The sequence below is a fragment of the Cephus cinctus genome, unplaced genomic scaffold, assembly GCF_000341935.2.
Source record: "Cephus cinctus unplaced genomic scaffold, Ccin1 Ccin1_scaffold0404, whole genome shotgun sequence".
Classification (NCBI taxonomy): Eukaryota; Metazoa; Arthropoda; class Insecta; order Hymenoptera; family Cephidae; genus Cephus; species Cephus cinctus.
The window spans coordinates 454,174-467,594 of record NW_014333088.1 but is presented as its reverse complement, the minus strand read 5'-3'; the positions used below and the strand labels follow the sequence as shown (position 1 = coordinate 467,594).

General features: G+C 39.5%; 1 protein-coding gene across 2 annotated transcripts in view; it reads left to right on the top strand.

The window, feature by feature from the left end:
• Positions 1 to 13,420, top strand: part of LOC107267467 (semaphorin-1A) — a 55,475-nt gene extending 42,055 nt beyond the window's left edge. The window contains exons 6-15 of one of the 2 annotated variants that reach the window (XM_015739237.2): positions 2,256 to 2,343; positions 3,393 to 3,497; positions 3,899 to 3,987; positions 4,186 to 4,327; positions 7,151 to 7,499; positions 7,590 to 7,672; positions 7,746 to 7,844; positions 7,985 to 8,269; positions 8,462 to 8,605; positions 8,801 to 13,420. In XM_015739237.2, the coding sequence (XP_015594723.1) occupies positions 2,256 to 2,343; positions 3,393 to 3,497; positions 3,899 to 3,987; positions 4,186 to 4,327; positions 7,151 to 7,499; positions 7,590 to 7,672; positions 7,746 to 7,844; positions 7,985 to 8,269; positions 8,462 to 8,605; positions 8,801 to 9,117 (1,701 nt within the window). In that variant the 3' untranslated portion in view covers positions 9,118 to 13,420. The remainder of the gene's footprint in view (positions 1 to 2,255; positions 2,344 to 3,392; positions 3,498 to 3,898; positions 3,988 to 4,185; positions 4,328 to 7,150; positions 7,500 to 7,589; positions 7,673 to 7,745; positions 7,845 to 7,984; positions 8,270 to 8,461; positions 8,606 to 8,800) is intronic. The other variant, XM_015739238.2, reaches the window with a different exon arrangement.
• Position 13,421: the final 1 nt, after the last annotated feature.

The following is a 13,421-nucleotide window of genomic DNA, read 5'->3' as shown; positions in this document are numbered from 1 at the left end:
CGTCCGCGAAACCATGCGTGTGTGCAAGTATTCGCGAAAGCAGTCACCTTGATAGTCTTGAGAAATATTCACGGAGAAACATAGGAGGTCCAAAACTTTTCTAATTAATGATAATTAGTTGGCAAGTTTTTAAAGAGAGATAACAAATTACTGGGTTGAACCTAAGAGATAGGTAGTGGTAGCCGGTAACAGAAAAGTGGCGTGCCGCACATTTATGCGGAAGTTTAGTTGTGGGCGGGGTCGGGGGCGTGGCTTGTTAAATAGGGACTCGTCTTATTCGCGGAACGTGGAGTGGGGGGTATGAAGGCGGAGCATAAAGTACAAAATGCGGAATATGCTCTTTTAGAATCACGACTGTCCGTCTGCCTGAACTCCTTTATGAAAGTAAGTTTTTACTAATCAGCTTCTATGGAGGCTCCCTGTCGATATCGAGAAAAGTTTTGACAATTTCGTTCCGCGGCAAAGTCTCCGGATAGTCGTGGTTTGTTGTTTGACGTCGAGTCTCAAAGTCACGAACGCGACGTCGCGTCAAGGGTGAGAACCCGCAGTGGGGATATCCCTTCTAGAACAAAAGATGAATATTATTGTCGAGCCCCCCCACCCTGAACTGTAATGTCATTGTGGTGGTACGCCCCTATAACTCGGCATCAATGTCCTTCTTACAAGAGCGTAAACTACTTGCCGAACTTCAAGTGTAATATAAAGTTGAGATTGGACCGGCGGACGTTTTCTTTGTGTTGGTGGTCGGGAGTCGTCACATCTTTATTTTCATGATCGATCATCCGCCAGGAGACAGCGATGCCCGTATAAGGTCGTCACTGAACGTGAAAACGATCTCAGCCAAGCTTTATATAAAGAAAAGAAAAAAAATAATATTAAGGGGATTCCCCTCTAACGCACGAATTTTATGAATTTAACCGTCCTCCTGATCCCTGTGGGTATCTTTGTAGCAGGAGCATGTGCGCAGGTACATACACACGGGTATATTTACTAGTCGTACTCGTAACATTTTATGGAAAAAGTGTAGAAAGACTACACGGGCGTACTACGAATTTCGAATAGCATCCTATGTAAAACGGGGAATCCCCTTTAAACCTGGCACATTTCGCTGACAACTTTATTGGTAAGGTCGCTAGGGGGTCTTCGTGCGAGGAAACGAAACTGGATATACGTTATTTGAGATTGTAAGGTTAGGATTAGCGTACGAGGTGAAACGAAGAAAGACAAGAGAGCCTCCTGTACTTTTTATTACGTACGTGACTGGATTTTCATATGGAGTACTGCGCATGCGCACAAGTCCTTTGGTGCGTACTTGCGTATAAAACAAGAAGCCGACATTCCGTCCCTTAACAAATATCATTGGATTTACGTTGTAAATTTTAATATATTGGTCCCGCTTGTATAGTATAAATTTCAAAGTCGGTTACTTTTATTTTCTCCGTGCGTTTCAGTCCGCTATTTTTTTTTTTTTTTAATAGTCCAAATCATTCTCTCTGTATGTCTGATATTTTTTATTGAGCCGCGCACTTTCATTCGCGTCTTCTCAGAGACCTTCACTCGGTTTACTTCGCCTTTGACGATTCTACGCGAAGAAGGTCAGCAGCGGCAGGACTCCTCGCAAATACAAATAGGATTGGTCCTCGGCGCCAGAGGACTCATGAAGGACAAAGAGGAAGTACGAGTATTGGGGCTGAGGCGGCCCCAACGACTCGCTGGTCACGATGCGGGGATAAGAGGCGGGAAAAGTAGCGACGGTTTGAATAAGTGGCTCTCTCGGGGCTTGGTATTCCACCCTGTGTCCTGTATGGTAGGGTTAGGTTAGATAGCTTGTAGAGAGAGAGAGAGAGAGAGAGAGAGAGAGAGAAAGAGAGAGAGAGAGAGAATAGGGGTAGCTCTCAGAGGTTGGGAGAGGAGTACGTGTACAACTCGCCAATTTACTTTATAGAAAAGTACCAGGAGCGCTCCAATTTACAGTGTTGCCAAGTTGACGGCTTTCCAATGTGAAATCTGTTTTTCTTTCTTACCCCGTCTCTCATTTTTCTTGTTTGGTCTTCTCTTCCTATCTTTGCTGCTCTTTCTTCTCTTTCTCTCTCTCTCTCTCTCTCTCTCTCTCTCTCTCTCTCTCTCTCTCTCTCTCTCTCTCTTATCTCCCTTCGATTTCATTCCTACAACTAGCAGCATCGTCAACGTCCTCCAATTCAACCTTGCTGGATTCTGAACTCGTTAAACGGAAATTGGCTTCTCTTTGCTTTCAGAATGGCATCTACGTTGCCGAGAAGGATACCGAGGGTCGTGGACTCTGTCCTCACGATCCCCAACACAACAGCACTGCAGTGTTTGCAGGTATTTATTTATTTATTTATATAATATCACCCGTTTATTTTCAAGAAAATTTATTGTCTAGCGTTTTCAGCAATTTTCTTGTCAGTAATATATGTATATAATGTATACGTCATCTTTGCTCTGCACTACGCGGGGATTATAGCGCTGCTCTCTCTGTCCCCATAAATCTCGAAAGGATTCACATGCTGATAGTTGCGGCTGTGTACCGCTAGATAGCAGCACTTGTTTTGGGCCACATTTAGCCCGGATAAAGAGCCGCGTCCGTCTCTGAATTGCTTCATGGTGCTGCACACTCTGTGTACATACATAGCTATACAACGGATTTTCACATTCCTATATACCTATATACACACGTATATCTTTAGAGCACGTACCCTCGTGTATCATGTGTACCAGCTGTATCAAGTATCTGCTACCCTTCAGCATGGGCTCTCCGTGAAATTTGTAGCTTGCAACGTGTTCTCGCTCTTGGGATGCACAAGTCCAGAGCTCCCTCTCTTGGTGTTCTATACACATTGTCCTTGCTCTAAACCCTCCCGTGGCGGGAATACCTGCTTCCGCTTTCATTCTGTTAAATATATTACTCAGTATATTTATTTCACGAGGACTCCAGTGGGGTTGTGCTTTTGTGTGTGGAGTCTTTAATTTTTCGTTTATATCTTATCGTCCGAAACTTCTCGTGAAAATGTTCACTCGGTCTCGAGGCTATTGCGATGTTCGTGGATTTTGTGCATCCTTATTCAAAACTTAGAGCCAGGCCCTCGGTGTTCCACTTTCTCTTTATTGTTTCGCCCTCCCTTTCTTCTTACCCTTTTCACTTCTTGGAAGCGCGAGAAATGTGATGAAAATGGGTTTTTTGAAGGTGATGCCCTGGTCTCCCTGAGGGAGTTTAGTACTTTAACCCACTCTTTTGTCAGTTTCGTTGTTCGGCACTCATCTTTTGTAATTAAAGAAGGAAAATTTATTTCACTTCTTTAAATCAGTTAATGATCTGGTGTGGTGTATACTGTAGAACGAAGTGTGAAAATGGAAATTTTTTTTGCCTTCAGACGGTCAACTCTATGCAGCGACAGTGTCGGATTTTTCTGGAGGCGAACCACTGATTTATCGTGAACCCATACGAACGGAACGCTCGGATCTTAATCAGCTCAATGGTAACGTATCGATCGATTTGCCGAGGTGGTGAAAAGTAAGATGGAAGAAGGAACGTGGGAACGGAAGGAAGGAATGGAGGAAAAAGTCATAGGAACCGGGTCGAACGAACGCCGCTGAACACTCAATCTTAGTTTTCGATGCTGATTGAGAATGGTCTTTTGCTCTTATTCCGGTCTCTCTCAGGCGAAATTGAACGCTGGACGTCGACTTAATCGTTTCTATTATCAATTCGAGTCGACGTCAAATTTACGATCCTTCCTAGGACGCGCAAAAAGAGGGAGAACCTTTCTCATCCTTGGAAGAGAGGAGCTTCGAATTGGATATCGGAGAAAAAAAAGGGTTTTTCGCCTGCTTCTTCATTTTTGATTGTTACTCAGATATGAAAATCTTTATATTTCAGGACCAAACTTCGTAAGTTCCCTGGCCTACAGCGACTACGTGTTTTTCTTCTATCGCGAGACTGCAGTGGAATACATGAATTGTGGCAAGGTAAGCCTGATGACGTAGAAGATGAAAAATTCAAAAGCAGTGCAACAAGTTCATTCATCCGATGAACTCATTACATTGGCATTCTGGTCCATTTTATGTTACCAACCTATACATATTTTTACACCGTTATTTCATAGACCTTTTTTTATAATTTTTTTTTTTCATTCGTTCTATTTCCCTTTTACGTGTCTCTTACAGGCCGTTTACCCGAGAGTGGGCCGTGTCTGCCAACACGACAAGGGTGGACCGCATGCTTTCGGCGACAGGTGGACGAGCTTCCTTAAAGCGCGGCTGAACTGCTCTGTACCCGGGGATTACCCTTTCTACTTCAATGAGATACGTGAGTGTTTTCAGAATTATAATCGTAATAAACAATACGTTAAATACGATACGCACTATGCCCTGTAGGTTATCGGTACGCCCACTTCACACATCTTCCACCTATTTTGTACGAGCCACGCCCTTAAAGCCATCCCACTGCCTTTTGGCAACGCCCACTTTATGTATGAGTATATCATCTCTAGGCCTGTATCGGTTCTTTCTTTCTCTGCTTAGACATTCCACTTTATTGACATCTTCTTACTATCTTTATTTAGTTGACGTAACAAAATTTCTTGACAATGTACGAATGCCTATGCATTCGCTATTGTTATGCATATCTTTTGACAATATCAGCACACCAGACAGGCTAAGGGCTTCTTCAGTTGGTTGCGTTTAATCATTTTCTTTCACTCTGTCACAATCGATTCTTCACTTCGGTAGTGAAATAAATGTCGAGGAAAGATTCCGTTTTAGCTTTTTAATATAATGAATGATCGCTGCTGATATTTTATTATATTTTGATTGTCATCACTGTTCTTCAGTCATATACTTCTTTGTGGTATTGAGTTTATACTATTTTAACGGGGAACTTGTATTTGCATCCTTTACGCAGTATGCTAACTAATACTTAGTGAAAAACAAAAACAAAGTGAATGTGTACGACAGACAAAATAAAAAATGGCGATAAGATTTAGAGTAGCAGATATGAATAAAATTTAAATAACGTGCTGTTCATGGACTGCAATTAAAATTTCTGATTTTAAAAAGCCCCATTTTTGGTTTACAAACTTATTACATTTCAGTTTATATGGATTTAATCTTTTACCGGAGTATTATATTTTTTTTAACTTTCGTACATATAAAGGGTATATCTTAAGTGTGGAATGAGACGGGGGCCGATAGAAGAAAACCGGCCAATCGGGGATAGTTGTGGTTCGGCGATTTGGCACGAACCGCAACCACCCTTATGTTCATCCCCTATAGCTCCCTTATCCTCCCAGCAGCTTGGCTACTGGCCAACTTTCTATCGACGTATACAGTGTCCTTTTTTATACTGAGCGCACAGACGATGTATCGTATACAGGGTGTGTCTTAAGCCCCGGACAAAAGACGTACCGTTAGATCCGGCGCGAAAAAATAAAAATATTGGCGTTAACAAAAATAAAAAATTTGAATTAGTTTATTAATTATTAAAGATTAAAGTAAGCCAATAATAAGCGCGTGAAAACTGGTAACTCCTCCTCAGTCTCCGCCCATTGGGGACAGCCAATCATTTATTTCCCAACAAAAACAGTGACCGGGGTGGATACGTAAACGAATGTAGTAACGTCAATAAACAAAAGAATAATGACTCGACTCGGTCGAAATCGAAATAAATGATTGGCTCTCCCCAATGGGCGGAGACTGAGGAGGAGTTACCAGTTTTCACGCGCTTATTATTGGCTTACTTTAATCTTTAATAATTAATAAACTAATTCAAATTTTTTATTTTTGTTAACGCCAATATTTTTATTTTTTCGCGCCGGATCTAACGGTACGTCTTTTGTCCGGGGCTTAAGACACACCCTGTATACGATACATCGTCTGTGCGCTCAGTATAAAAAAGGACACTGTATACGTCGATAGAAAGTTGGCCAGTAGCCAAGCTGCTGGGAGGATAAGGGAGCTATAGGGGATGAACATAAGGGTGGTTGCGGTTCGTGCCAAATCGCCGAACCACAACTATCCCCGATTGGCCGGTTTTCTTCTATCGGCCCCCGTCTCATTCCACTTTAGTCTATTTATCCGGCAGTAGAGCTCACTTCCTGTACATCTCATACCCTCCTACGCCACTTCTACCGACTCTATCTGGCCTCCCTCATATCCTCCTGCTCTGCTCGTCCTCTTAATGTTACAAGAACGCTGGGCTGCTGATTAAAACGCCATCCAATCTACATTCTTTTTTTTTTTATACATCCCTTACGATTCTATACTCGCTGGAACCGATCATCCTCCTAACTAGCGCTGGCGAACTTCTCCCATTATTATCTTATGACTAACAGAGACACTAGCGACATCTTTTTACATAAATTGTAATATTTCCAATATTTCATTAGACTTAAGCACCGTGGAGATGCTATAACGTTTGATAGCTACTTGGCACAGTGGACACGGGAGATATATGCTTGAATCAAGTATGGAAGTTCTGGGTGGTTCTGATTTACTAGCTCCTTACCAGTATCTCCTCCGTGTATCGAGTAACGAAGTTTGTTTGAGTTCACGTTCTATTATGAAAATTCAATGATTGCCTCTGGATACAGAATTACATCCTCTAGTCCGTCGATAATTAATGTTTACAATATTTGATAGTCAATACTTATCCGATAATGCCTAAATAGTATTGAATCGGAGCTGTACCGAATGAAGACTCGTGATAAACATAATATAATGAACCGAAACTGTAAATAATTTCTAAATGGTATTTTAATGTAAAGTAATATTTGAAAATGGCACTAAAATCATTTGATATATCCACGTTTTACGTAGTCACGTATATTTTTTTTTCGTAGTATAAATCGTTTAACAGAAATTAATCATTTCTAGAAATAGCAAAGAATTCGTTTCTGCTGCTGTGTACTATATCATATATTCCAAAAGCACGCGATCAAAGTGACAGTTCCTGGTAAATGTACGTCGTGTAAGCACAGCTCGTTAAACAATCAATTCAAAGGATCGTCCCGTAGATGGCGCTAGTGGTCCAACGTGAAGTAAACGTGTACAGAGCGTGTATTCAACCGTTACTGGCAGAACGTAAATTTGCACTATTAAAGGGGACCACCTTTTCTCCCGTTTCTGTGAACAGAATCTACGAGCGACGTTATAGAGGGTGTCTATGCTGGAAACCGGACTCAACTGATTTACGGTGTATTTACAACACCTGTAAATTCGATCGGTGGCTCTGCCGTATGTGCTTTCACAATGGACAGCATTCTCAGGGTCTTCCAAGGAGCTTTTAAAGAACAAGAAACTATAAATAGCAATTGGCTTCGTGTACTTCCGGAAAAAGTACCAGAACCCCGTCCTGGTGCTTGCGTTAACGACTCCAGAACACTTCCCGACGTCACAGTTAACTTTGTCAAGGCACATCCTCTTATGGACGACGCTGTGCAGTCTTATTTTACTTTGCCTGTAATAACGAAAATTACTTTCAAGTGAGTTATTAAAATTAATATAAGTATTATTATAATCTTAAGAACATAAGTGTATTTCATAATTAAAAACTTTATTGGTATTGTTTTCAGTTATCGATTTACCAAAGTTGCTGTTGATCCACAAGTGAAAGCATTGGATGGAAAGGCTTATGATATTCTATATGTAGGAACTGGTAAGAATTAGTTGATTGAAGTTACCAATAAATTTGAATTGATAGTCATAATCCAATATTATCTATATTTTAGATGATGGTCGTGTGGTGAAAGCCCTCAATGTACAAGCTCCTAACTCGCGAGAAAATGTAGCTCCAGTGATTGTGAGTGACGTGCAAGTGCTCAGATATGGTAAGTTTTATTTATTTATTTGAGAATAAAACTGATAAAGTGTGCTTCAGACTGTTATGCATGCACGGTTAACAATTTTGCTAATGGATGCAATCATCCTAGATATTTTCATCTTATTAACTTTGGTATTCTTTTTCTAGGACAAGCTATTAAAGATCTACAAGTAATTCATCTTGCTGGTGAAGCAAGTAAACTGATGGTCATTGCAGACTCTGAAATTCGTGCAGTGCCTCTGCATCATTGCGACTCAACTGCAGCTAATTCCTGTGTAGCTTGTGTTGTACTGCAAGATCCTCATTGCGCTTGGGATGCTACGACCAACCTGTGTGTCGCTGTGCCTACCAGATTACATGATAATGATGCTGGAAAGACACTCTACCAGGACATCGTAAATGGAAAACATAAAGGATGTGGATACGAAGAGGGTAAGTCACTGTCACTGATATTATTATCACATGTAACATTTCACCATCGTCCTCTTGTCACTTACTTCCTTTATTCTTGTTAGAAATTCTACGTATTGCTTTTATCCACATCTTTTCTCTGTCTATCTCACTCGCTGTCACTCTGTCTTTCTGTTTGTGTCTGTCCCTGTGAATTGGTGAATGTTGCTTCAGAACTGGTGAAGCCCACGCAAACAGTGATGCCTCCACGACTCGGACGTGGCGAGCAGCCTGACGACCGGGACAATGAAATCGTCATCGAGTTGGATCGGGAAAATCCATTCGGTCGTACACAACCAAGAGCTAATGAGCCCCAAGGTAAACATGATGTTAATGCGCGGTGAAATAACCAATGTTGCTCCTTTCCATTGCCTAACATCTATAACGTCAGTCTCATTATAGTATATTAAGCTTACTGCGCTCTACTGACAATAGTCTGATTTCTCTAAATTCTTCATAACTTGTACAATATTTTTCCTCAGGATTAAATAGTTTTTCCTGGTCCTGTTACAGGTGTCATCGTTACACCCGTGGTGTACTCGGCGCAGACACTAACCGGAGCTCTGCTTGGTGCTTGTTTGGTATCATTAGTCGTAGGATTTGCATCTGGATTCCTATTCTCACAAAGATTACGTAGTGCACCCTATCCAGATCCACCTGAACAAAGACAGCAGCTCAATCGTCTGACGGAAGGGCCAGATTCTCCGGGTTTTAACAATAAATCCATCAATCTTGTGCTCAACGTCAATCCAAAAAATCCCAACGGCAAGAATGCTAACTCTTCCGCAGAAAATAAACCGATGCAAAAGGTAAAGAAAACGTATATATGATACAGAAGACGACAGGCCGTTTGAGGCTTGCCGATGGTGAAGCTAGCGGCTTCGAGTGCGTCGCATGACCTACACGAAAACGTTTGCAACGATCACGATCTAAATGTCCGTGACACCAATGACAAGGACTGCGTACAGTGCACTATCTCCAATAGCAGCACCGAAAGTGATCCGAGGAGTTCTGAGGTAATTGAAAATTCATCGTTGAAGAGGCGAACTTGCGATCGTCATCGTAGGGCCAGTTTTTCAAGAAGACGCAACGAATATTTCCAAGAGACTTCATCTTCGTCGACGTCCTCTCCTTCGCTGCTTGAGACCAGTGACATTTACAGCATGTCGCGTGACAGATATATGGTACCTACGACAAAACACAGTTGTGAAGCTACTGAGAGAACGTTATCATTATTCAATCCGCAATTTTTACCAAATTTCGATGACATGATAATGTGTGTCACACAAAATGATTATAAGCAGGCCTTCCAGTTCTTACCAAGTGGAACCACGACACGTTCGGAGTATACAAATCAAGCCATATCACATGTGCTGCCATTTAAATCTGATCGTAAGCGCAGAAACACAAACGTCTCATCCTCGATTATTAATGAGGATGATAATGTTTTAAATAATACACAGTATCTTTTAAAATCGGAATATGAATCTCAAATGCAACGAGTGCACAGCAATTGCGATATTCATGAAGCTCTAAGAACTGTACGAGGAAAATTGGTTTAATGTAAACTTAACCCTAAAATAACTCAACTCAACCTAGCCCGGAGAAGTGGCTTCATGCCTACAACATAAATACTGCCACAGCCAATTGACGCAATTGCATTTACATCAACAGCAAAGGAGAGTAGCGAAGGATTAATATCCAAAGGATTGATAGGTTATAACCTTAAAATGTGATAACACTTTAGTGGACTGTGTTCTTAGTAGTGCCCCCGATAGGTGCCTAGCCGAAAGAGAAAGCTGGCGAAAGGAATGAAAGAAATTGAAAAGTGTAGAACGTTACACAGAGCATTCGCAGTAGATGAGGCGTGCCTTCCATATGACAAACGTTTCATGGCCATTTTGTGTATGTGTACAGAGGTTGCAAAACATGAAAGAATTCGAAGAAATTTGAGGTTAGGTGATCGAGTGACCCGGCATATACAGTGCCTCGTTATTATTTATTTCATTAATACGAACGAGAAATATATATATATATATATTTCTTGCGCCGTTATCGACGTACAAATTACCGACATTTTGCGAATAGTCATGTAGATTATCGAATCTCCAAGTTCTGGCGCTTTGCATTCGCAAAATTTCGTATTAGCTGCGTCGATCAACACGCAATATATATAGCATGCGCGTTATTGTAAATATTTCATTATTAAGTAGTTCCTCATTTATTTGAGAATTCTTGATTTGCATGTGCAAGAGTGAAGCGGCGTTTGGTCCTCCACTCGATAGGCGGTGCCACCTTCGTTGTTGTAACAGCAGAGAAAGTATCTGCAACTACGCGTATTCTCACATTACGCACGCGTAAATCCACGGCGTTATTTATTATATATGCGTATGTCTTGCAAGAACGGCAGCTATTTTACATTTCTATAAACTCTTAAGAATTTAATCATAAATTGTTACCCGCGACCGGACGAAGCGCTTAGCGCCATATTTTTTTCCTGTCCTTACCTCCGGTGACCGGCTGATTTTTTGTACAAGCATGATGACATCGCTTACACAATTTGTCACCGAAAACACTCAATTGTTTCTCGAGTTATCATTAATACAAAAACTGATCTTAGTAGATAATTTGACACTGCGACCTATAGACAGGAAGTATACATAGTACAGAGTGACACGCGACTTTAGGTACCTTATGTTAGTATTACATTTGTTAATAGATAGTCGTATAACGATAGCTCTCATTTAGGCAAAATAACGAAATATATATATATACATATATAACACATAATAATGAGTGTGTATTTGTATGTGTGTATATGTATATATATATAAATATAAACATATATATACACAGACGACTTCATTAGGATTATATTTAATAACGATCCAAGTAAACGGTGTTGCACATTTACAAGTACTGAAGGACAAAATGATCATTCATTACTTGTAGAGTTGCACACTAAAATTGCGTTATTTACACATTGTAGCATATCGAAAAGAGGTTAGATTTTTTAATCCTTTTTTCTTCTTTTTTATGCCCACGTAAGCAATCGACAGTTCGCGAATCGCTTTCGAAAAAAAATGCGAGAGACTCTGAAAATAATTGCGCTCGCTACATTCCAGTAAGGCCAGGACTGCCAACCGATGCGACAGCATAGTTAGATAGTAGTCATTAATAGTTTTGAATAATAGCATGAAAAGTTTTATATTCCGACTGATATTTTGGGAGTCCAAAGGGCGTAGATAGGAGGTAAACAAAAAAAAAAAGAATTTTATAAGGAATCGATGCGTGTTCCTCAAAGATGTTGACCCGTTGCGTTAATCAGAGATGATATAAATTGTTGGCTAATTGTACGATTTTTTGGGTGGTTAGGAATGTGTCCACGGCAAGAAATGAAATTCAGAAAAGTAAAAAACAAATTTGTTAACCGTTGTAATCGGTGATTATGTAACAGGCTCGTTGAGATACGATTCATTCATTTATGATTAATGATCTTTCTATAGATAAACAATAGCCTCATTTCCGTATACGCATATCTATTAATAATCTTGAGATGTACATATTCGGCTACTTGTGAATACACAAGGGGTGTGGAATATATTAGTATTTTGCTATGGGGATGTTATAATTTTTTCATCCCATTTTTATTCCATTTAATTTGTAGATCTTGTCGAAACAAATGCTAACGTTTTATTATCGAACTGCCCGTTGTTGTGTCGTTTGCCGTAAATGCAAGCTATGAGAATTTCGTAGTGGCCTTTTTAATCGTTATATTCCTAATTGTACCTTTTGGAAATTCTATGGAAAATGTACCATTTTGCAAAAAAAAAAGAGAAATTGCGGAACGTGAATATTTGCGATTGGATATGGAATTATTCAAATCGGATAGTGGATGGCAGTCCAGGCACGCAATTTGCTGTGCCAATACAATGTGTTTTATGTATATAGATATTTTAGCTTTAAATATTATAAAACTATTACTCATCGTACAGAGGTTAGTCGGCCTCGGAACGAGATTCCGATTGCGAGTACATTTGTAAAAGAAGAAGAGATTAAAGGCGAACTAAACAAAATTTATTTACATGAACACATGACTTAAATTCTTGGCAAAAACATTGTGGAACTCGTATCTGGAATTAGCCAGAATCTTTTGGTATAAATACACAAAGCTTAGATATGCTATAATGATTTTGATTTTCATTATTTTTAAATTGAATTGATTATGCATAATTCTATCGAATTTAATGAACTGGCATCAGATCTCATGTTTTAAAAATATTTGACAACACAAACTTGAGGTTGTCATACAAAAGTAATGAGTTGCAAGATTTTTGCGTAATACATAACTTCCACATTTTTTCCATTTTTATGTTTTGTACAAGGAATTAGAATCGCTAGTAAAACTATCAATCTGGTTCATTCTTAGAAGAAATTGAAATCACGTTTACATTTGTTCGATATCTATAAAGCGATTGCTGATGAAGATGATCAAAGCAATTAACAAATGGAAAGAAAACTTGATGGAGATGTATGAGAAAGAAGAGAATTTTGAAGTACAGGAAAAATTTGAAGAGAACCACTTTATACTCCATACAAGACTGAGGAGCGTGTATATATAGATACATAATATAGATTATAAGATAGTGCATTTGATATGGATAAAATATGAAGATGAACAACAAGAAAATATATACAGAATAACAATTTAAGAATGCAAACAGGTTTATAATGCGATCTGCATTACTCTCGTATACCGAAGAACATGTACATATAAGGTTATTAACATCCTACGATCATCATTGTCGTAAGAAAGTCTCCAAGGAATTTTTTATGATGAGGACACGTCGACATTGCATACTAGTCCACTCAGTCATGAGCCTTGATTTAATTTTAGATGATCTATCAAATTTTCTATTTTTTGTGCACAAGATCATCAACAATCAAGAATTTTGACTGATTGGTCTGCAGATGTAATGTATTCATTTAAATGTAGTGCGTTACTTACAGGTTCGCAATACGATTCCGATAACCCATGTATTTCTAAGTCTAGCTATTTTAAGATCGATGTGACGAGTAATGTAATCCCAAAAAAAAACTAAAGCAGTAAAATAAAGAAGGGAGTAACATGAAC